At 39.4% G+C, this 24,396-nt stretch overlaps 1 protein-coding gene across 1 annotated transcript in view; it reads left to right on the top strand.

Moving 5' to 3' along the window:
- Window positions 1–24,396, top strand: part of CERS6 (ceramide synthase 6) — a 344,488-nt gene that overhangs the window by 194,865 nt on the left and 125,227 nt on the right. Inside the window, exon 4 of the mRNA XM_055572345.1 lies at window positions 9,897–9,954. Coding sequence (XP_055428320.1) covers window positions 9,897–9,954 — 58 coding nt within the window. The remainder of the gene's footprint in view (window positions 1–9,896; window positions 9,955–24,396) is intronic.

Below are 24,396 nucleotides of genomic sequence, written 5' to 3'. Positions count from 1 at the left end.
GAACTGACTCATTGGAAAAGACCCTGATGCTGGGAAGGATTGAAAGCAAAAGAAGTGGGTAGCAGAGGATGAGATGGTTAGATAGCACCACCAACTCAATGGACATGAATTTGAGCAAACTGAGCGATAGTGGAGGACAGAGGAGCCTGGCGTGCTGCAGTCCTTGGGATCACAAAGAGGCAGACATGACTTAGCAATCGAACAACAATAGTAGTTTCACTTCATTTGTAATAATTTGCAAGATATATGAAGTTTATATTAAATTTCATGAAAAAAAGATATAAGCCCTACTTCACTTTTATTCATATATTTGGTAAGCAGTGTTTTTTTTTTTTAACCTTAAATGATGGAACAGTGAAAATGTGAAATGTCTCAAATTGATAAATTCAGTCAGAATCAAAGGAACTACATGCTAATCTGTGTTCTAATAAGGCATCCTAGTTTTGCATTCAGTAACAGTATTTTTTAATTATTATTTAGACCATTCATTCCAGAGTTGACTTTCTTTGATTCCAAATTTCTGCTATATTGGTCATGTAAAAAAAACTGCATTAGGGCATGTCTTTCCCCTTTCTTACTCATACAGTTTCTGGAAATAGTTGGTAAAATTATTTGATTAAAGACTATTTTGGTTAAAATAAACCTATAAGTAGAGAAGTTAAAGGGAGTGCTCATACCATTAATAAAAATTCAGATGTCCATTTAGGAACTATTTCTCGCCAAACACTCTGCTGTCAGAAACACAAAGATAAATAATATTCAGTCATACCTACTTGGAGCTCACAAGCAAGTCAGAGGTTTGTGGCTGTAATCAAAGATGAGATAAGGAGGTAAGAAACACATCGTTAGAGAATTATAATGCTTTCATTGTTGCAGTGCTCAGAAAAGGTGGCTTCATGGAATAGCTAGATTTGACATAAATCTCAAAGGAGGGATGGTGTTGCAGTACATAGACAAGATGAGTGGCTAAGATGGAGAAGGGTCCTGGGATATTACTGGTGACTTTAGTGAACAAGCTTAGTATTGTCTAAGTGCCCTGGTATTGAGAAGAATCCCCAGTGCAGCCCTTCCCTACTTCTAGTTTTGCAAGCAGCCAGTTTCTAGTCATCAGGACAGAGACTGTTCTCATCATGTGGTGTTTATGAATGGCCCCTTGGTTGGAAATACCATTTAAGCCGAATACATTGTCTTCAGTTTTCAGGTGTGTAACGTCAAGAAGAGGCAGCAGAGCCTGATAGTTAAGAGCTGGGATGTTGAAATCATGCTGCCTGGTTTGCAGTCCTGGTGTTCTCCCTTACTGGCTGTGTGACCTTTGAGAAGTCAGTGAACCTCTCTGGGCTTGTTTCCTCATTTGAAGGAAAATTAGGGATGATGTTAATAGTACCTACTTTGTTGTGTGGAATAGTTTTCACTGAATGACTTTCTGCTTGTAAAGGGCTCAGAACAGCTGTTAGCCCAGAGCAAGTACTCCAGAAATGTTGTAAAGAAATTGGCCCCACGAGCTGTCCTCCTTTCTGGGGTTGATGTGCTGAGTTGAGCTCAGGGAGCTGCTTCTGGATGTCTCTCCCTGCATCTGCCTCCTCTATCAATTAGGACCCCTGTGCCATGTGAGTGACACCTAGCAATAAAACGCAAGACCTCAACACTCTGATTCTCTGCTTTTATGGCACATTTTATTAGTCTTATTTTGACAAAGAACCCTTTCAGCCTTATTGTATAAGGACAATAAAACAGATTCTGTGGGTGGTAGTTTTTACTAGCTTTCCATTCTCATTTTCAGGCTTGATGGCTATAAAAGGTTTCCATGTCCAAACAAGTGTAGTGTGGAACACATCTAGGCAGAGAAATGCATGCTAATTCTGTGGAATTTGAGAGGAGGCTTTCGAGTCAGTGTTGCACTAGGTTTGTGTCCTGGTTTGGCCACTTAGCAACAGTCTGGAATTGGGCAAGCTAATCCTGAGGCCTCTCGGTCCAATAAAGGTTCCTCCCTTGCAGAGTTGCTTTCTCATCTGGAATCTTTCTGGGATTCTCTGGTGATTCTGAGCATCCTCCAACCACAGCTTAGGATCCAGCCAGCCCCTGGTTCTGAGAACAGGCTCCACAGTGAGGTGGTTATCCTCAACCCTGTTATCTGTATCCTTTTGAGTTTATGCTTTCCTTAACAAAATTCCTCTTCTGCCTGTTTAGTGCTGCATTCATAAAGGCACATAGGAAGATTCATGCACCCATCAGACCCATCACCTGTCACCCAATTCAGTGCACCCAAAACATTGCCATCTTTAACCAGACATCCTCTAAGTTTTTAAAGAAACATTCTTTTAACTATATTTCTCTTACCATGACCACAGTCTCTTGAAATTTCTCTTTAAGAATAAATTTAACACTTCCCTTCTCCAGTCCCTTCTTCCAGTAATATAATCTGAGAATTCATCCTTTGATTATTGTTTTTAAATATTTTGTACTAAATTGCCCCTTAAGAACAGTAGCATTTAATTGGGCATTCAGTTCAGTTCAATTCAGTCGCTCAGTTGTATCCGACTCTTTGTGACCCCATGAACCGCAGCACGCCAGGCCTCCCTGTCCATCACCAACTCTCAGAGTTCACCTAAACAACATGTCCACTGTGTCAGTGATGCCATCCAACCATCTCATCTTCTGTCGTCCCTTTCTCCTGCTCTCAATCTTTCCCAGCATCAAGGTCTTCAAATGAGTCAGCTCTCCACATCAGGTGGCCAAAGTATTGGAGTTTCAGCTTCAACATCAGTCCCTCCAGGACTGATCTCCTTGAGGATGGACTGATTGGATATCCTTGCATAGTTCAAAAGCATCAATTCTTCGGCTCTCAGCTTTCTTTATAGTCCAACTCTCACATCCATACATGACTACTGGAAAAACCATAGCCTTGACTAGATGGACCTTTATTGGCAAAATAATGTCTCTGCTTTTTAATATGCTGTCTAGGTTGGTCATAACTTTCCTTCCAAGGAGCAAGCATCTTTTAATTTCATGGCTGCAATCACCATCTGCAGTGATTTTGGAGCCCAGAAAAATAGTCAGCCATTGTTTCCGCTGTTTCCCCATCTATTTGCCATGAAGTGATGGGACTGGATGCCATGATCTTAGTTTTCTGAATGTTGAGCTTTAAGCCAACTTTTTCACTCTCCTCTTTTACTTTCATCAAGAGGCTCTTTAGTTCTTCTTCACTTTCTGCCATAAGGGTGGTGTCATCTGCATATCTGAGGTTATTGATATTTCTCCCAGCAGTCTTGATTCCAGCTTATGCTTCCTCCAGCCCAGTGTTTCTCATTATGTACTCTTCATATAGGTTAAATAAGCAGGGTGACAATATATAGCCTTGACATACTCCTTTTCCTATTTGTTCCATGTCCAGTTCTAACTGTTGCTTCCTGACCTGCATATAGGTTTCTCAAGAGGCAGGTCAGGTGGTCTGGTATTCCCATCTCTTTCAGAATTTTCCAGTTTATTGGGCATTATTTGCCCAAATTTCCCCAATGAAATTTACAGCAATTATTTATGTTGTTAACAATACTGCTTTTATTTTAAAATCATACTTTTTGAATTCTTAACTTGTGTATGTATCTCCGTGGGTTGGAAGTGACCAAAGTAATTTGTTTAGTAATGGTTAAAGAGTAATGTATTTTCAGAGCTTTCGATTATCTGAGAATGTTTTATGTATTTTTTTTTTTTAACAATGGAAAGCAGTTTGGCTGGCAGTAGCTTTCTTTGATGGAATGTTCTGTCTTTTCTATAAATTTAGTGATGCAAAGGAGAAGTTAAGACCACTGGATATTTGTTCCTTTGATGGTGACATATTTTCAATTGATTTGTATGTTGACTTTTTTTGTTTTTGCGCATGGATATTGAAGAATTTTTTTTAACCATTTGTCAGGATGTGGCTTTGAATTGATTTTGCTCAGAATACAATGTTGAACTTCTTCTTTTCAGTCAGTTTTTTTTTTTTTCAGTTGTATCTTTGGTTATTCCTTCTGTTTAAATCCTTCAGTTGAGTTTTCTCAGAAGCAGCTATAATTAGACTTGATTTTTCTGATTCTCTGGATCTTAGGTCTTCTTTCATCCGTTGGTTTTTTTCTCCAGCCCTATGGAGATGCTTTATCTTCTACATCAATGATTTTTAGCAGGATATGTGTATATTTTTTCTTCCCTTCCCCCTCATGTGGATAATATTCCTTCACTTCATTTTTAGAATCCTTATATTGCTTTTCTGTTTCACTTATAATCTCTTTTTATCTTACCCAGTAGTCTTTTACTAATTTGTGGCTTTCTTCTTCTGATTTTAGGAGACTTATCTAACAGCACCAAATGCTTTTCTAAAAATGACATCTGATTCCTTCAGGGAGTTAACTTAAGGAGATGGTTCTTTGGATCCTTAGCATACTCTTTTCTTTCCGTATTTATTCAATACTTCTTAGTAGACCTGTATTGACATTTAGATTTTTTTCATTCCTGAATTTGGAAATATTCATCTAGACCTGCTCACAGAGAAGATGTATAGATTGACTTTTACCCCACTCTCTGTTCTCTTTTTTGCTAGTAAAAGTCCTCTTTTAGATCTCTGACCTTGTAGCAAGTTGATGACTACAGGCCTTGGTCTACTTTCAGTGGACCAGAAGAATTTCACATAGATCAGCTATCTTTATATCTTGTTCTCTGTCAGTTAAATGGGTTGTAAGAACTGGAACCTCCAGAATGCAACACCACCATGAATCATTTTGCCCCTAAGTCACCTTCTCTGTAACTGGAACTCCCAGGGTGCTAAATACTTCCTTTTTTCTTACTCATCTTTTGATCAGTCATGAATTGACAGGGTGGAGGGATTCTCCTCCTACCTCAAAAGTTTCATTCATGACAGAGGGCTGTCTAGGTTTCTGATTGATGCAGATTTTTGCATTTCTGTACAAGATGGCAGAAAGTGGAGACAGGAAGATATACTCAGATTTTCCTACTTCCTTTAAGACCAATAGCTTGTTTCTTATTGCCTCTAATTACATTTTTATTTCTAATTTTATTCTTATTCTTTTTTTTCCTTCTGTAAATTCTCTGATTCTTGCAATAGGTACAAGGTCATTTTTTCTTTTTTGTGGTTGCATGCACCTTTATTTACCTTTCTTTTTAATAGATATTTTAGTGGGAGGCTGAGAGGGGTTGTGTCAATGGCTGGTAGCTAGGCACCATTTAAAGCTGTAACTTACATGAAACTACAAAAATAAAACAAGGACTTCCTGAATATGGAAAAATCCTTGAAAATATTGCTTCTGTAGATATTTGGTGGAAATAAACTCTGCCTTATAGATATTCATCACAAATTGTTATTCAAATGATGGAGGCATTCATGTTCCTATAATACAACCTATGTCTTATGAAAACTGGGTCATTTTATGAAAGAAAATGTAGTTATATGAGTGATTATAGGGGTTCCAATGACTTTCATAAAGTTTTGTTGTTATCTGTAAAAACTGCCTGATCTACGTATCTTGTACAGTTAATGGGGTTCTCACGGCAAGTATACTGGGGGTTTGCTGTTCCTTCCTCCAGCAGATCATGTTTTGTCAGAACTCTCCACTATGATTCATCCATCTTGGGTGCCCTGTATGGCATGGCTTATAGCTTCATTGAGTTATGCAAGCCCTTTTGACATGACAAGGCAGTGAAGGGGAGGTGAAGAGGGCAAAGGAGAAGAGGGCAACAGAGGAGGAGATGATAGAATGACATCACCGATGCAAAGGACATGAACTTGGGCAAACTCCAGGAGATGGTAAGGGACAGGAAAGCCTGGCGTGCTGCAGTCCATTGGGTCACAAAGAGTTGGGCAGGACTTGGTGACTGAACAACAAGTGTTCTAGAGCTGAAACAGCTGTTATAAATCATTTAGTCTAGGAGTTGTGAATTCACTTGTCTTCAGAGACCAAAAAGTGACTTGCAAATGCGTGAATTAGGCTGGTTTAATACAATCATGAGTCAGAGGAACTAGAAAGAAACTAGTGGAAACAGAGGAACTAGTGGAAATTACTCTTTCCATCAAATCCTTAGGACATCAATATATCAAAACAGTGTAAATATCAAAAACAGTATACTATAAACCACTCTCCCATTATAGAGATGGAATTGAGGTAAAGAGATATCAATAGGTTTGCTCAAAGTTAAGAGAATCTATGAATCTTGACCAGAACCAGCTATATAATTCTAGGAACCAATAAACAATAAAATATGGAGCTCCTTGTTCAACAATTATTAAGAATTTCAAGATAGTAACAGCAAAACATTAAACCTAGCATCATACTCTGTATAACTGCATGAGATACACACCCTTAGAGCCATACCTGGTCTTCACTTCTGATTTAGAATTTATACATCCTAACAGAAAGAAACACACACTCTCACCCACAGCCACCAAAAAAATTGATAATGGAGATGGGGTTAAAATTAAGGCCTTGGCTTTGACACTGCAGTAAGTAAACTGACTTTTCTTAGAAGAGGGCTTTTGTAAGAAGTTTTAGAATCATTGCTTTTTGTTCCTGTCTGAATTCAGGTTTTATGGATTATTAGTTGGTGATTTTCAATCCTAAAGTTCAAAACTCTTCTCTAAAGGTTACTTCTGATTTGAATTCCAGGATGTTTGAAGAGTCAGTCAGTCCAGGAATGAAACTCAGGGACATTTGTTTCTACCATTGAGTCTTACTCAGCTCTCTGAGCTCCCTACTATTGTTCTTTTCTTCTTACCTCAAAAGAGCTTTGTAACCTGAATCTTCTCCTTAAATAACCTTTACAAAAAATCTTACTTGTTATGGTTTATCAGAAGGGAAGGGGAAAGGGATAAATTAGAATGGAATTAACATATACACACTACTATATATAAGATAGATAAACAACAAGGACCTACTGTATAGCACAGAGAAATCTACTCAATATGTTGTAATAACCTGTAAGGGAAATTAATCTGAAAAAGAATATATATATATATATACTATACTGTAGACCATATATATACTATACTGTAGACCATATATCAAGTGGGCCTTAGAAAGCATCACTACAAACAAAGCTAGTGGAGGTGATGGAATTCCAGGTGAGCTATTTCAAATCCTGAAAGATGATGCTGTGAAAGTGCTGCACTCAATATGCCAGCAAATTTGGAAAACTCAGCAGTGGCCACAGGACTGGAAAAGGTCACTTTTCATTCCAATCCCAAGAAAGGCAGGGCCAAAGAATGCTCAAACTACTGCACAATTGCACTCATCTCACATGCTAGTAAAGTAATGCTCAAAATTCTCCAAGCCAGGCTTCAGCAATACGTGAACCGTGAACTTCCAGATGTTCAAGCTGGTTTTAGAAAAGGCAGAGGAACCAGAGATCAAATTGCCAACATCCACTGGATCATGGAAAAAGCAAGAGAGTTCCAGAAAAACATCTATTTCTGCTTTATTGACTACGCCAAAGCCTTTGACCGTGTGGATCACAAGAAACTGTGGAAAATTCTGAAAGAGATGGGAATACCAGACCACCTGACCTGCCTCTTCAGAAACCTATATGCAGGACAGGAAGCAACAGTTAGAACTGGACATGGAACAACACACTGGTTCCAAATAGGAAAAGGAGTACGTCAAAGCTGTATATTGTTACCTGCTTATTTAACTTATATGCCTAGTACATCATGAGAAACGCTGGGCTGAAAGAAGCACAAGCTGGAATCAAGATTGCCGGGAGAAATATCAATAACCTCCGATATGCAGATGACACCACCCTTATGGCAGAAGGTGAAGAACAACTAAAAAGCCTCTAGATGAAAGTGAAAGAGGAAAGTGAAAAAGTTGGCTTAAAGCTCAACATTCAGAAAATGAAGATCATGGCATCTGGTCCCATCACTTCATGGGAAATAGATGGGGAAACAGTGGAAACAGTGTCAGACTTTATTTTTCTGGGCTCCAAAATCACTGCAGATGGTGACTGCAGCCATGAAATTAAAAGACGCTTACTCCTTGGAAAGAAAGTTATGACCAACCTAGACAGCATATTAAAAAGCAGAGACATTACTTTGCCAACAAAGGTCCATCTAGTCAAGGCTATGGTTTTTCCAGTGGTCATGTATGGATGTGAGTGTTGGACTGTGAAGAAAGCTGAGTGCCGAAGAATTGATGCTTTTGAACTGTGGTGTTGGAGAAGACTCTTGAGAGTCCCTTGGACTGCAGGGAGATCCAACCAGTCCATTCTAAAGGAGATCAGTCCTGGGTGTTCATTGGAAGGACTGATGCTGAGGCTGAAACTCCAATATTTTGGCCACCTCATGCGAAGAGTTGACTCATTGGAAAAGACCCGGATGCTGGGAGGGATTGGGGGCAGGAGGAGAAGGGGACGACAGAGGATGAGATGGCTGGATGGCATCACAGACTCGATGCACATGAGTTTGGGTGAACTCCAGGAATTGGTGATGGACAGGAAGGCCTGGCGTGCTGTGATTCATGGGGTCACAAAGAGTTGGACACGACTGAGCGACTGAACTGAACTGAGACCATATATATAATTATGGTCTACAATCCATGGCAGTTGCAAAAGAGTCGGACATGATTTAGCTAGTAAACAACAAAAACAGTGTGTATATATAATGTATAACTAATGTATCACTGTGCTGTACACCTGAAATTGACATGACATTGTAAGTCACTATACTTCAACTAAAAATAAATCAGACTCAAAAAAAAAATTCTTATTTGAAATTTTTACATGGCTTGGAAACACAGAAAGCAAATTTCCTCGTTGCAAAGTTGACTAGTCACCTTCTCCTTTGTGTTCATTTACAACTTGTAACCCAAGATACCATGAGCAGCATGATCTCAGGAATTCTGTTCTGTGACATCAACCAGTTTTTAAAGGCACAACTATTTATACTCAGAAAAATAAAAAAATGAAATTGGGAATTGACTACCAGGTTGAGGTTTTTTGCAGTAACCATATATTATATATATGCACACACACTATGTATATAAGTTATATAAAGTCTTGGTATTTATGTAAAGTCTTTAAAAGAGGTAAACGTTCAATTCATCTAACATTGAAAGAGAACTTAAAGATTTTCCCCATTAAAAAAGGTGACCATCTAACAGCTGGACAGAATTTGGGATAGTGTAAGTGAAAGTGAAAGTGAAGTCGCTCAGTCCTGTCCAACTCTTTTCGACCCCATGGACCCCAGGCTCCTCAGTCCATGGAATTTTCCAGGCAAGAGTACTGGAGTGGGTTGCCATTTCCTTCTCCAGGGGATCTTCCCAACCCAGGGATCAAACCCGGGTCTCGCGTACTGCAGGCAGACGCTTAACAGTTGTACATCAGATGGATGGTTTGGATTCCAAATAGGTTCCTTTAGTGATATCCAGAAAGATGCCAATAAAAATTTGTTAAAAGATGAAGGGAAAAAGTGTTACCTACTTTAAAAATACTAAAGTTTTTTCTTTTAAAAATGAACATCAGTTAAGTCATTTACTTAATCTCTGTATCAGGCAAAGAATTCCAAACTATCTTATATACCTTCATATTGTTCAAATATATCCATTCATGAGCCATGAACTAGAGGAAATTCACATGCTGGAAGAAGAAAAGATGAGTGAATAGGCAAACATAATAACTGAACGAAAGAATAATTGTTACAAATATAATTATTAATATTTAAAATATTTACTGTATGCCATTCATGGTAAGTGTACATGTTTAGCCTGCACTGAAGTCACTAGTTGTGTTTAATCCCTGGTTGGGGCAAAGGTGTGTGTGGGGGGGTTTCATTTAATGGAATTTTTTCACTCATGTATTTCAGAATGTGCTATGAAATATTTAAACTGAGTATCATAGAATGCTTTTTAAACTTTCCACAGGTGGAAATTTTCATATGGCCTTTATATATTTACCTATGGAATCCGGTTCCTGAAAAAGGTAGGATCTGTCAAATTATTTTATATAATTCTCATGTAATTGTAAGTCTATATCTCATGCTTTCTGTTATGACAGAAGTAGTATTTTAAACAGTCATAAGACTTGCTAAGAGTTATTTGTGCATTTTCTTTGATTTATAAAAATATTGGTGATTTATTCTTTGTAGTAAATAACTTTTAGGCATATGTAGAAAATAGTTTCGAAAATAATTTGTTTTTCCAGTGATAGATATTGCTAAGTCCTCAGACCACTCTAGTTGGTTATCTGCTACCCATAGGCTTTAGGAACTTATAAAATTCATCTGAGGCTCGAAAAGAAGTTAGAGTTACCACATCACACAACTTAAAAAGGTCAGTTGTGGCATTGAGTGTTATTACCATAGCCTTTGCCAGTAGAAATTAGAATTTAGTGTCTTGCCAAGCTACCAACAAGGTAACACCAACTGCCAGTGGAAAATTCCATTCCTTTCCTAGACTGTGCTTTGCTATTCTGCATAAACCAAGGCACCGTTACCTATGAATACAATTCTTTGAGTCTGTCATAGTCTTTTTGTTCATTATTTTAATGCTTAATAGCACTAACAAGTTAGGCTGCTTAACTTCAAGTCTCACAGTCATACAATAGTGAGTTGGCAGAAGATGGAAACTTTTTTTTTTTAACATTTTATGGTGTTATCCTTTAAAGTGGTATCAGTGTTATCTTTATTTAGCACATTTTTATTTTCAAACTGGGGCATTGTGCCAAGTGACATTCCTTACTTGTAAATTCTCATGTAAATATTTGTATGAAAATTATATATATTTTTTGAGTCTGAGTTGTAAGATATTGTCTGCCTGTGGCAAATTCTATTATAAATAATGGTTGTTTCCCAGTATCATAGTTTCCTAGAGGAAATATTCTTTTTGCTTATTCTCTTATCCTTTAGCAACTGCACTTATTTTTCACTTAATAAGACTACATGGCCCAGCAGCCATTTGAATAGATTTAAAAGCATGAACTTTGTATGCTAAGTATGAAGACATTCTCAACTGGGGTAAATAAATGTGGTGGAAAGTGTTTATTTTGGAACCCTACTGTTCCAGTCTTTAAGTTTACTTATCTGTGGGGAAAATGGAAAGAATTGGCTGTAGAGCTGTAGAGAGAAAAAATGGCTATAGAGCTTTTATACTTCCAACTTTACTACTTCGGAAGAGGAAATAACTTTGGATGGAATTTCAGCTGACCTGGGAGAGCTGGGCTTCATGGGAATATTGAGTTGCTAACTGAGGTCAAGGTTTGGAATTCATGTCAGGTTCTGTTGATGATGGTGAGCAAGGAGAGATGGTGAGAGCCAGGAGCGCTTTTTTGCCCTTTTCCCTAGATCTGCAGGATGTGGTCTCTTTTAAAAGCTCTCGTTCAGCAAGCCTGGACATCTGTCATCAGAACAGGAGACACTTTGACACAGCTCTGCTTCATTCTGTCCCTACACAGACCGAGTGGAACCAAATGGAACGATAGTAGTTTTCATCCCCTAGTTCTCAGTGGCTCTGTAGAAGGCAGTAAGAGAGTTTCTCAATGGAATGTTTGCTTGGAAATTGTTGTTCCTTAAACTGTAACCATTTCAGCTGCTTCTATATGTAATAAATGCTTAAAATGAAGAGAGCTAGATGTTGTTCTTGCTGGATTAATTTGTATTGGGGGTTTCTTCCTTTGATACTAAGAAGCACTCAGTTTGGGATGAGCTGTATGGTTTAGAGTTTGGTCATAATGCAAGATAGAAAAGTGTACGTAGAATCCATATGACTGAGCTAACCGCAGAGGACATCATAAGCTATCTTGTCCAACTCTTTCATTTCACAGCTGAGGGAGCGGGAAATCCAGAAAGGGTAGGTGGCATTCTACAGGTCACACAGTGAGTTTATGAAAGGGCTGAATCTGAAGTGGAACATACACTGCTCTCTCTTATTCTAGTACTTTCCCCCACTCTACCAGCCTGCCTGAACCACAGCATGGTTTTCAGAGGACTTCCTTCTTTGGTTAAGTTAGGAAACGTAACCTAATGTAGTTGTTGTTTCTGTTCGTAGAACTTTAACATATTCCAGTTTTTCTGAAGAAAGGCTATATGATGGGAAAAGACCCTATGTGACTAGAAACAGTTTTCATATGCAAGGTATTTAGAAGCATAAGAGAAATATTGATCTATTGTACCTTTTATCATTTACTCTGTGTTGATTTCCCCTCCATTGTGTCACAGTCCCTGTAGTTGATGTGTGAACATATCTTCAGAGCGAGACACAGGCTGACTTCTGCATGAATTGTCTCAGGGTCCTGGGCACCTACCTCCCTCTTGTACTAACCCAGTATAGGTGATAAATTGTGTGGCCACCCTATGGATAGTTCTATAAAAAGGATGAAATCATTGGCCTCATATTTTCAGGCATTCTACAAAGAAAGTGTGTGTGTGTGTGTGTGTGTGTGTGTGTTCACTCATAGGAAGTCAACAAAGTGTTTTCTATAGTTTCATGATGACAGATAAGAGGGTGCACCTCATTTATGGTGAGGAGCTAATGCTTAGGTGCGTAGATGTTATATGCTGTCTTTGCTTTCTTAGCTCAAACCTGCCTTAGAGACAGCAGTAACTCTGATGATGGAAGTAGACCCTGCCAGGCAAGACCTTACACACACGTTAGTGAGCTATTAAGTGAAGTCATTGTTGAGTTCGTAGGATGTATTTAAATAGTAGAATCTAAACTATTTAAATAGTTTTAATAGTCTGCTCCTGTAATTGTTGACACAAGTGACTCTTTGCTCCATAAATATGATTGGCAGAGACAAGTACTTTCATAAAAGAAGACACAGAATTAGTTGAGGTACTCCGAAGTCCCAGCACACAATGTACTCACACAAATTAATACATTTTTCTAGGTCTTGAAAGGAACCATATGTCAAACCTTTGAAAATAGAGTAAGTTATCTCTCGCTTATTATTACCTTTTTTCTCATTTGTAGATGGAAGTTTATATTGAGTAGAGTTCCTTAAATACTTTCTTTGAGTTTCTTTACTAATTTTTTAAAAATATAGTGTCACAGGAAATCCATGAGATAACATTCGCAACCAGGACTTAGGTAATTTTTTTTTCTATGTAATCTATCCATTAGGCTAATATAGTAACAACTTTTTGACCATAAGGCACATTTTATATCACAGTTTTCTACACATGCATGCATGTGTGTGTGCTAAGTCACTTCAGTGGTCTCTGACTCTTTGTGACCCTGTGGACTATAGCCCGACCAGGCTACTCTGTCCATGGGGCTTCTCCAGGCAAGAATAGAGTGGGTTGCCATGCCCTCCTCCAAGGGGTCTTCCTGACCCAGGGATCGAACCTGCGTCTCTTATGTATCCAGCATTGGCAGGCGGGTCCTTTACCACTAGCACAACCTGGAAAGCCCTTACACATGCATATATATAATTAAAATAAAGTTTACTCAAAATATATCTCTACCTAATCTCTCTATCAGTCAGGGTCTCCATTAGGAGATAGAAATCATACGAGTGATTCTTGGAGTGACTATAATGTAAAGAATTATAAACCAAGAGCAAGTCACTAAGACGATACTATTCAGAGTAATCGATCTGCTGTTTGCTACCAGTCTGCCATGAGATAAGGAGCTTGACTTGAATGTAAATCAACTCACTGCTTCTTTTTTTGAGAGTCTATCTCTGAAGAAGAATCGGCTGAACTGAACAGTGCGCTTAGCAATGTAGTTAATTGACATTCTGATGAAACAATAACACACATTTCAAGGACTGGCGCTTGTCTGCCCACAACACTTTGCTCAGTGCTGCACTGAGGTCTCATGGAGGCAGTGACGGCAGGAAGAAGCTACAGCTCTGAGGATGGAGGCTTATAGTAAGGGGTTGGAGTTATTAGAACCCAGACACTTGAAGAAGGAACCATGGAGCTGGACAGGCCTCTGCTGAGAAAACACTGACTGGCTGTTGTGTCTCAGAAACCACAAGGAGGCTGATTCTGAGAAGGAGGGAAGAATGCAACCAACTGCAGCCGCTGGGATGCACTGTCTGGGGTGCAGATGCATGCTGGAGGGTGGGGTGGGAGTGGGGCTGGGGGTGAAGGCGAGAACGGGAAGCAAAACAGAAAGGAGCCATCCTTTCTTCATCTAGCAGTCTTCCTGCCTCCTCTCGTGCCTACCTAGAGTCAGAGCTCAGCAAGGGACCAGCTCCTTGGAGCCAGCTCAAGGCTGTCCACCTTATGAAATCATGAGTGAGGGTTAGATGGGGGAGTGAGACTACCTCTAAGGGATAAGTAAAACATGAGAAAAAGAAACAAGCACAGAGTGTTCTCGAAAGGCTGCTGCTATCGCTGCTCAGTCACGTCTGACTCTTCACAAACCTTTGGACCATGGTGTACCACGCTCCTCTGTCCAAGGGATTTCCCAGGCAAGGATCCTGGAGTGGGTTGCCATAGTCCCAAGTGACATTTATCATTTTTGAATACTGCTTTGGGTTTTTTTCGTTTTTATATTTTAGAAATTCTATCAAAGAACAAAGATTTTTGAAGTTTTCTTTTACTCTACCTAATCCAAACTAAATAGCTTTTTGTGACGTGCTATACACTTTGTTAAGAGCATATCTAATACCACATGTTAACAGAATCAAGCGATGACAGGCATTATTCACTGGGATCTGACCACTAAATAAAATTCTTTTATGCAAAAGAAAAAAAAAACAGACTTCCCACTGTGCTGCATTCTATGATACAGTCTGACAACTTACCATAATTTATTTCATTACATTTTAAAAATATGCAAATTGCTGCAGGTTATATTGACTTCATGACTAACCAGGGGTGAAAACTCACATTTGAAAAGTACCTTGGCCAACTGAGCACTTTACCCACTTCCTTTAAACTTTCTGAACCTGGCCTGAATTATGGCATAGCTTCTCATTATTCATTGGGTGTGCTTTTCAAAGGTCAACAAAGAAAGCCAGAATATTCCTCTGGTGTCATGTTTCAAGGTGTTCCCTTTTCCTTGTTAGTTCTCTTGGAATCTTTCTGAAGTGAAAGCAGCATTGTCATCCTTTTGCCTATTTTGATATGGAAGTAAAAATTGTCCAGTCATTATAATATGTGTCCAATAAGAGTTTTCTTTGTATTATTTTAAAAAAAATTTGAAATTGCTTACAGCACATCTCTTGTTTAAGGACGCTTGACACTGGGAGTTTTACTTAAGAAAAAGGCCCCATCAAATGTCAGAGAATACAGTAGACATTGGAAAGAGACCCTAAAGATCAACTGTCTCAAATTTCTCATTTCAGAAAAGAAGAAACAATTTTAAAAGAATCAATTGACTTGCCTGAAGAAAGAATCTCAGCCCGTCTTGTGGTCTTTACAATTTCTAGGTTGTTTTAAAAAAAAAAATAAAATAAAATTTAGAAAACAATTTTCAAAATCTAGCAGTTCAAGAAATGTTTTTAATTTTTATTAATAAATTCACCTGACTAGGAAATAGAAGTCACATCACTATGGGAGAACATCACAGGACTGAAGTTTCAGTCTCTGCTCTGCCAGTTGAGTTTAATGGTACCTTTGCTCCCTGAAACCTCATTTTTCTTGTCTGTGAAATGGGAAGATGATGCTTGCCTTGGCTTTCTTAGCTTGCATGTAGGAGTTCTGTGGAAACTCTATAGTACTTTGAAAATGTAAGATGTAACACTAATTATTACTCATTTAGAGGGGGCTCACAGCTGTGAATGCCTGTCTCCTACAATCCTCTGGCATGAAGCTTTCCATCTTTGCTGCAGCTACCATCTAGTCCAGTGAAATCCTTTGTCCTGACTTTGCTTTGATGCTTGCAAACAGGTAAATGAGCTGCCTGGAATGGAAATTATCTGGCATGACCTGAGGAAATTGCCTTTCAAGGCTTCTCCTTATTGTATCTTCCATATCTCCTTCCCACATCTGTCCTCTTGAATATTTTCTGATTCCCTCATACCTTTCATTTGCCCTTGACTTATATCTGGTATCCTATCTGAGAAGAATATTCTGAAGCCAAAGAGAAACTGAAGATAGTGTGTTTCAGTGAGGACCCTGAAGAAGGAGCCAGAAGACCTGGCCATTAATCAGTTTTGCAATGTTAAACAAGTTAGATTCTCTGGGATTGAATTGCTACATCTCTAAAATTAGTAATGTAGACTAATGCAACATTTTAAATTATTTTTATTTTATTATTTTTAATATATATAACATTTTAAAACTCTTACTCCATAATTCAGTGAAGATTTTGAAATAGCTGATCATTATGGCAAGCTGGTACAAACCTGTTTAGAAAGCAAAATGTTCATATACTGTGACTTAGCAATTCAACTCTTATGAATTTATCCTGAGGAATGAATTATATGGAAGCAAAAAATATACATGTATAGAGTTTTATTACAACTTAAAAATATTTATATACACATACACTTATATGCAAATTATATAGCAAATCCAAAATAGAATGCAAAACAACCTTGATGCCTAATATTAGAATTGTTTAAATTGTTGTTATCAAAATGGCAAAATAGCATGCAACTACTTAAAAACAATGACTATAAAATTACTATATTATTTGTAGTGCTAGTAAAATATTAAGTAGAACGTTACATGAAAATAAGTAACAAACTCATTGCTTTGAAAGCTCATTGATTTTGCTTTTAAAATCATATATGTATAGCAAATTGGATGTAACAGGTAAAAATGTTAAGACTTCTTTTAGAGAGGAACTGTGGATGGTTAATTTTTCTCAAAATATCTTTACTATTTTCTTTTTTATTTTAAAAGTTAACCTTAAGGTATAGGAATTAGGATGGAAATGATTGTGCATGATTTGTGAAATTATGGATTATGAAAGTGTTTGTAGTTGTAACTTTTAAAAAGGAGAAAATTTTTTTTGAAGTTGGGTTGCATTTAAATGGCAAAGACATATGGAAGTTTCATTAAAAAACTCCCCATCTGTTCTTTTTTTCCTAATCCTGACTGCCCTAATCCCCACGTTTTCTCTCAGGGCTTCTCTGAGGTCTTATTGCCCAGAATGCCCCACTATGGCCCTAGCATAGACTTCTGTCTTAACTTTTTATTTTGTATTGAGGTATAGCCAATTGAATTCTTTCTGAAGTGAAGACTCAGACACAACTGGGCGACTGAACAACAACAACATAGCCAATTAACAATGTTGTGATAGTTTCAAGTGAACAGCAAAGGGACTCAGCCATAGATCTGCATGTATCCACTCTCCCTCATACTCCGCTCCCATCCAGGCTACCTCATGACACTGAACAGGGTTCCATAGCATAGACTTTCTAATGAGCTTTTTTAGTCTTTATAGGATTCTGGTAAGATTTAAGCTCTTTTTCCATAACAGATTTACATGGCCTATGTTAGACAATAAATTCTTCATTTCATATAATACTTTAAAAACCTCTTTCACAATGAAAGTCCCACCTTTTGGGGGGTAATGCTTTGGAAACATTCTTGGCTTAGTGTATAGCCAGAATGAAATTTTGCATCACTAATCATAATCGTAATCATGATAAGGATAGTTACACTGTGCTGAGCACTCACTGTGGGCAAGACATTCTTATTGATTTCGCATGTATTGTACTGTATAACTCCTCATCCTTATATGTGAAGGAACCAAGGCTAGCAAAGGATCAGTAATGTGTCCAAGTCAGTGGGAGGGCTGAGATTTAAATCTAGGTATATTTGGCTATGGGAGAAGGAAATGGCAACCCGCTCCAGTGTTCTTGCCTGGAGAATCCCAGGGACAGAGGAGCCTGGTGGGCTGTCATCTATGGGGTCGCACAGAGTCGGACACGACTGAAGCAACTTAGCAGCAGCAGAAGCATATTTGGCTATATAGCCTACTTGTATCCAGGCTTAGTTACTGACTGAGTAGGTCTTACTGGGCTGATGAGGCTTGAGCAGTGACTAAGGAAAAGCAGAGTCTCTGTCTTATAACTGAACTCATATTCAGAACACAGAGTTAAATTTAGTGATTATATTTCAAAACATCCAAATTAAGCATCATATTTGCTTCATTTTTCTGCTTCCAAATGAACTCGCTTTGGTAAAGCTGAGATAGGTGGCTTGCTGTATTCTTAGTAATTTAGATCTTATCAGAAATTGTCTCCTAATTTTCTGACGGGTATAGATGTCCCTTTTTATACTAACCAGTAATGTACTAGGTTGGCCAAAAGGTTCATTTGGGTTTTTCCTTAAGGTGGTATGGACTTTTGGCCAACCCAATAATTATACAATACAATTTATTCTCTCCTTCTATGATACTTTCTATGATATGACTAGAAAACTGTTAATATACTATTTACATTCAGAAGCTAGTTGATAAAATTCAGTATTTCTGTAGCCCAGGAAATATAAATTGTTCATTGCCTAGAATAAATTAAAACTTCAGGTTCCCTGTTCGGGCGCCACCTGCCGGGGTCCAGCCCCGGCTGATCCAGGGTATTCGAAGGAGAGACGGCTAGGCGACCTATTCAAATGTTAATTAGAGATAATAAAGAGGAATAGAATGAGGATAGCTCAGTAGGAAAATTCAGTGGAGAAAAGAAGCTGAGTGGCTTGGTTTACGCAGAAAATCAATATAACCCGTGACACCAGGTTAGCTCTGACCACGGAGGCTGCAGGCGCCCTCTCGAATAGCGGAAGGTGCCCCACCTTAGACACCTTCTCGAGTGGGTCTTAGAAGCCCAGGCAAATAAATGGTCGCAGAGGACATCCACGCTCCAGATGGACACTCAGCTGGAAGTTAAAGGGAAGAATGACATGGGGAGACCAAGCGTTGGTGAGCAAGGCCCATAGCTTTATTTTCAACAGGGGCTTTTATACCCTAAGTTACACATAGAGGACAATAGGGGATGCAAAATCAGCAGTCTTTGATGCTTATCAAAAACCAGGGTTTCTTTCCTGCAGATTTATCGTATACAAATGGTTTAGGTGATTTACATCATCTTCTGGCCAGAGGCCTATTAACATTTTATGACTCTTGACAAGGACTTATCAACAAAGACTTATTTTCTCTAAGAGTAATTATTTTAAGGTTTGGCGCCATCCTCCGAAGATAAGATTACGTTCCTATAGGGTGGATGTGTAATGGGTTTACAAAGGAAAGAATTTACTACCTTAAGGGTCTAAAGTTACTAACACCAGGCCACTACTTATTTTTTCTACATACCAACTATATTAATTAATGCACATTCAAGGATACAATTCAGGGGATGTGAAAACTTGGCAACAAACATTGGCTCATCAATGAAATCTTTTACTAGTTTTATTCTGACAGTTTCTAATTCTCTGAGAGGCTCTAAGCTATTTGAATATCTTAAGCTTCCCGTGCCTCTGGAGGCTGGGAGACTGTAAACAATCGTATGCATAGCTGTAGGTGTCCGGGTAAACTTGTCAGGCGAGTTAGAGAGCCATCTGAGGGGTTTGGATTTAAACACTCCTAATTGCCCAGGAACTTTATTAATTGGAGCTGTAAGTTAACTCTTTGACAGAGAGAGTGAGATGGTGGTGGGGGACAGCCCCCAGTAAAGTCAGAGGTGAGAGCACAAAGCAATAAAGTAGGCAGACTCTGGTTTTTTTGGGGGGTAGATGCTCGAGAATATCCGGGGGCACTCCCGAGGCTCGATCCCGCCTTTGCGTATGCCGAGCCCCCTTCCTCATGACCTTTGTCACAAGTGGAATGTCTCTCGCCGGCTCCCGGCAAGGTGATAAAACCATTCCTTCAGCACTGAGGTTATAGCTTTTAATTTAATGAGATGGCAGCAGTCTGATTTAGGTTGTATAAACTTTCCCCCATCACTTCTCAGCATTTTGGCTAAAGTGAAAGTCGCTTAGTCGTGTTCGAATCTTTGCGACCCTATACAGTCCATGGAATTCTCCAGGCCAGAATACTGGAATGGGTAGCCTTTGCCTTCTTCAGGGGATCTTCTCAAACCAGGGATCGAACCCAGGTTTCCCACATTGCAGGCAGATTCTTACCAACTGAGCTATCAGGGAAGCCTCACTGGAGTGGGTTGCCATTTCCTCCTCTACGGGGATCCTCCCAATCCAGGGATTGAACTCAGGTCTCCTGTGTCTCCTGCATTGCAGGCATCCGGATTCTTGACTGCTGAGTCACCTGGGATGCCTTTTGACTAAAATCAAGTATTCAGTTCAGTTCAGTTGCTCAGTCATGTCTGACTCTGCGACCCCATGAACTGCAGCACTCCAGGCCTCCCTGTCCATCACCAATTCCCGGAGTTCACCCAAACGCATGTCCATTGGGTCAGTGATGCCATCCAACCATCTCATCCTCTGTCATCCCCTTTTCTGCCTGCCCTCAATCTTTCCGAGCATCAGGGTCTTCTCCAATGAATCAGCTCTTCACATCAGGTGGCCAAAGTATTGGAGTTTCAGCTTCAACATCAGTCCTTCCAGTGAATACCCAGGACTGATTTCCTTTAGGATGGACTGGTTGGATCTCCTTGCAGTCCAAGGGACTCTCAAGAGTTTTCTCCAACACCATACTTCAAAAGCATTAATTCTTCGGCACTCAGCTTTCTTTTTTTTTTTTTTTTTAATTTTATTTTATTTTTAAACTTTACATAATTGCATTAGTTTTGCCAAATATCAAAATGAATCCGCCACAGGTATACATGTGTTCCCCATCCTCAGCTTTCTTTATAGTCCAACTCTCATATCCATACATGACTACTGGAAAAACCATAGCCTTGACTAGACAGACCTTTGTTGGAAAAGTAATGTCTCTGCTTTTCAATATGCTATCTAGGTTGGTCATAACTTTCCTTCCAAGGAGTAAGCGTCTTTTAATTTCATGGCTGCAGTCACCATCTGCAGTGATTTTGGAGCCCCCAAAAATAAAGTCAGCCACTGTTTCCACTGTTTCCCCATCTATTTCCCATGAAGTGATGGGACCAGATGCCATGATCTTCGTTTTCTGAATGTTGAGTTTTAAGCCAACTTATTCACTCTCCTCTTTCACTTTCATCAAGAGGCTCTTTAGTTGTTCTTCACTTTCTGCCATAAGGGTAGTGTTATCTGCATATCTGAGGTTATTGATATTTCTCCCAGCAATCTTGATTCCAGCTTGTGCTTCATCCAGCCCAGCATTTCTCATGATGTACTCTGTATGTAAGTTAAATAAGCAGGGTGACAATATACAACCCTGATGCACTCCTTTTCCTATTTGGAACCAGTCTGTTGTTCCATGTCCAGTTCTAACAGTTGCTTCTTGACCTGTATACAGATTTCTCAGGAGGCAGGTCAGGTGGTCTGGTATTCCCATCTCTTTCAGAATTTTCCACAGTTTGTTGTGATCCACACAGTCAAAGGCTTTGGCATAGTCAATAAAGCAGAAATAGATGTTTTTCTGGTTTTTGATGATCCAGCGGATGTTGGCAATTTGATCTCTGGTTCCTCTGCCTTTTTTAAAACCAGCTTGAACATCTGGAAGTTCATGGTTCATGTATTGCTGAAGGCTGGCTTGGAGAATTTTGAGCATTACTTTGCTAGTGTGTAAGATGAGTAGAATTATGCGGTAGTTTGAGCATTCTTTGGCCTTGCCTTTCTTTGGAATTGGAATGAAAACTGACCTTTCCAGTCCTGTGGCCACTGCTGAGTTTTCCAAATTTGCTGGCATATTGAGTGCAACACTTTCACAGCATCATCTTTTAGGATTTGAAATAGCTCACCTGGAATTCCATCACCTCCACTAGCTTTGTTTGTAGTGATGCTTGCTACTGCTAAGTCACTTCAGTCGTGTCCGACTCTGTGGGATCCCAGAAACGGCAGCCTACCAGGCTCCTCTGTCTCTGGGATTCTCCAGGCAAGAACACTGGAGTGGGTTGCCATTTCCTTCTCCAATGCATGAAAGTGAAAAGTGAAAGTGAAGTCGCTCAGTCGTGTCCGACTCTTTCTGACCCCATGGACTGCAGCCTACCAGGCTCCTCCGTCCATGGGATTTTCCAGGCAAGAGTACTGGAGTGGGGTGCCATCGCCTTCTTCAGTAGTGATGCTTAACTTTCCCTAAAGAACATCAAGAAACCTTTTACCTAGATTTTCATTTTGTGTTCAGGCTTTGTCTTGAGAGAATGACATTCACATTGAGAGCTTTCTCCAGGCCATGCAGTGGAAAGATTTCAGGACTTGTAGGAGTTCGTGAAGCTGAAATGGATTTTTGTGGGAGGAGGAGGAGGTGCTTACGTGAATTCCCAAGTATATGTGGTGACTTCTGCCTTACTGAGTAATAGTTGCTCTTAGGTAATTATATATACAAGGGTTTGTGGAGTTGGTGCTTGATCAAACCATGAATCTTATCTTTTCAGCTTCCTTAATAAAATACCAACTTTGTAGAAACTTTCAAAATAAAAGTTGACTTATAGTTCAGAGACTACTGAAATAACCCTGATTTAAATATGATTTCATTATTAAATAGTGCCCTAAAGGCATAGACTTAAACTTCTCCAAACGTTTAGAGCTCAACTTGACTATGAAAAACATTGGTCCTCATTTATATGCTGTAGCAGAGCTAGTGCTGCAGGCTTCCTTTGGCGGACAGCAGTGCCTGAGAACTGGCTTGCGTTAGTGTTCGTCTCCTGTTTCCGTGGGGAATAGAAAGCTAGTCACTCTCAGAAGAGGTCAGGTAATTTGATATGAAATATTGATCCATGTTTCAAAATCTGTACCTGCACGTTCACTTTGCATTAGTTGAAGCATCATCTGAGACTTAAAATTCTTTACTGAATTCAAAAAGGGTTTCTTTTTCTTAAGGTTTTTTTTTTTTTAGTAAAATCTGAGAGCTAATGGCTTTCGCATACAATGGTCATCATAATAAAACATTGTCCTCATCAGTGATAATGAAACAAACCAGATGTTCTTTGCTTTGAAAAACAGCAGCTTTCTGGGGGGAGTAATGAGATGTTCTAGTTCTGCAGCCAATGTTTTGTCTCTTCAGGGAAGACTTGGTCTTGGCCATGAGAGGTGGGGTTGGGGGTACTTATTGCAAGAACTGGGTGTGAAGCAGAGCTGACCAGCCCTTGCTCTATCTAGAGCTCCACGTGTGGCTCTGAGAAACTGGCTCGAGGAGCGTCTGGATACTGGTTCAGCTACAGTTTGCTGTAAGGCAGGACACACGGCCTAGGGTTTTGTTTTTGCCCCCTTCTCCATCACGAATGCAGTGGGAATGCCCTCCTGCTAGAGACCATTGCTGTCATTATTTTAGGATTTTTTGTACAACAGTCTGTGATACCAGTCACCTTGGAATGATTTTTCCAAAGCACAGGGAAGATGGCCATTTTGTCCTCAGGGAATTTTGGCTTCTATAAAGCAGTGAACAGTGGAAAGAATAAAGTTTTTGTTTTCGGGCAAAATTAATCTGTCGTGATAGAGGTAGTTGTATGGGAGAGGGCAGGAGAGAGCCTGCTGGAATGCTAAAAGTATTCTAGATCTTGATCTGGGTGGTGGTGACATAGGTGAGTATGTATGTAGACAGTTGATGTGGGTGTATACATATGGAGACATAGCGTATTTCTATGCACTTAGATTTGTGCACTGTAACTGTTTCTAACTTACACTTCAGTGAGAAAAATTAATGATGGTGTTTGGTCCTCCTGTAGCTCCATATAAAGCAGCTTCTGCTGGTGCTGACTGCAGATGTGGGCACAAGACATGTGAGGATCAAAAACTGTTGTTTAAAGGGCTCTTCCAAGAGCTTGGCCTATTACTGTTGGGAGCTACTGATCTCTCTTCATTTGTTCATTCTTTCTTTCAGTGTCTTTTGAGTTCTTACCTATGACAGAGATTATTCTAAGTGAAAGTGAAAGTCGCTCAGTCATGTCCGACTCTTTGCAACCCCATGGACTATATAGTCCATGGAATTGTCCAGGCCAGAATACTGGAATGGGTAGCCTTTCCTTTCTCCAGCGGATCTTCCCAACCCAGGAATTGAACCGAGGTCTCCTGCATTGCAGGCGGATTCTTTACCAGCTGAACTATCAGGGAAGCCCGATTATTCTAAGCATCACGGATAAAACAGCAGGTCAGTCTGAGTTCCTGAGCTAATACTATTATTGTTCTTCCCTTCTTTGGGATCATCAATAACATAGGAATTTAATTCAACTTAGCTAACATTTATTAAACATCTGTGCTGCCAAGACACGTGGTAGATGGAAGAGGAGAGGGAAGAAATAATTCTTGCCTGTGAGGATCTTGTAGTATGGTAGAAAGTTAAGATTTTTCTATTAATACTTACACTATGAGACTTTGTGGCAAATGATAGAAGTACACAGTTCTGTCTTGAGCATGGTAAAGAGATGCAATTGAGGGAATTGAAAAAAACTGCAGGGAAGTAGTGTTTAGTTTGAGCCCTCCTGAATGGGTTGCCG

This window comes from Bubalus kerabau, chromosome 3 (assembly GCF_029407905.1).
Source record: "Bubalus kerabau isolate K-KA32 ecotype Philippines breed swamp buffalo chromosome 3, PCC_UOA_SB_1v2, whole genome shotgun sequence".
Classification (NCBI taxonomy): Eukaryota; Metazoa; Chordata; class Mammalia; order Artiodactyla; family Bovidae; genus Bubalus; species Bubalus kerabau.
This window is presented reverse-complemented; position numbering and strand designations above follow the sequence as displayed.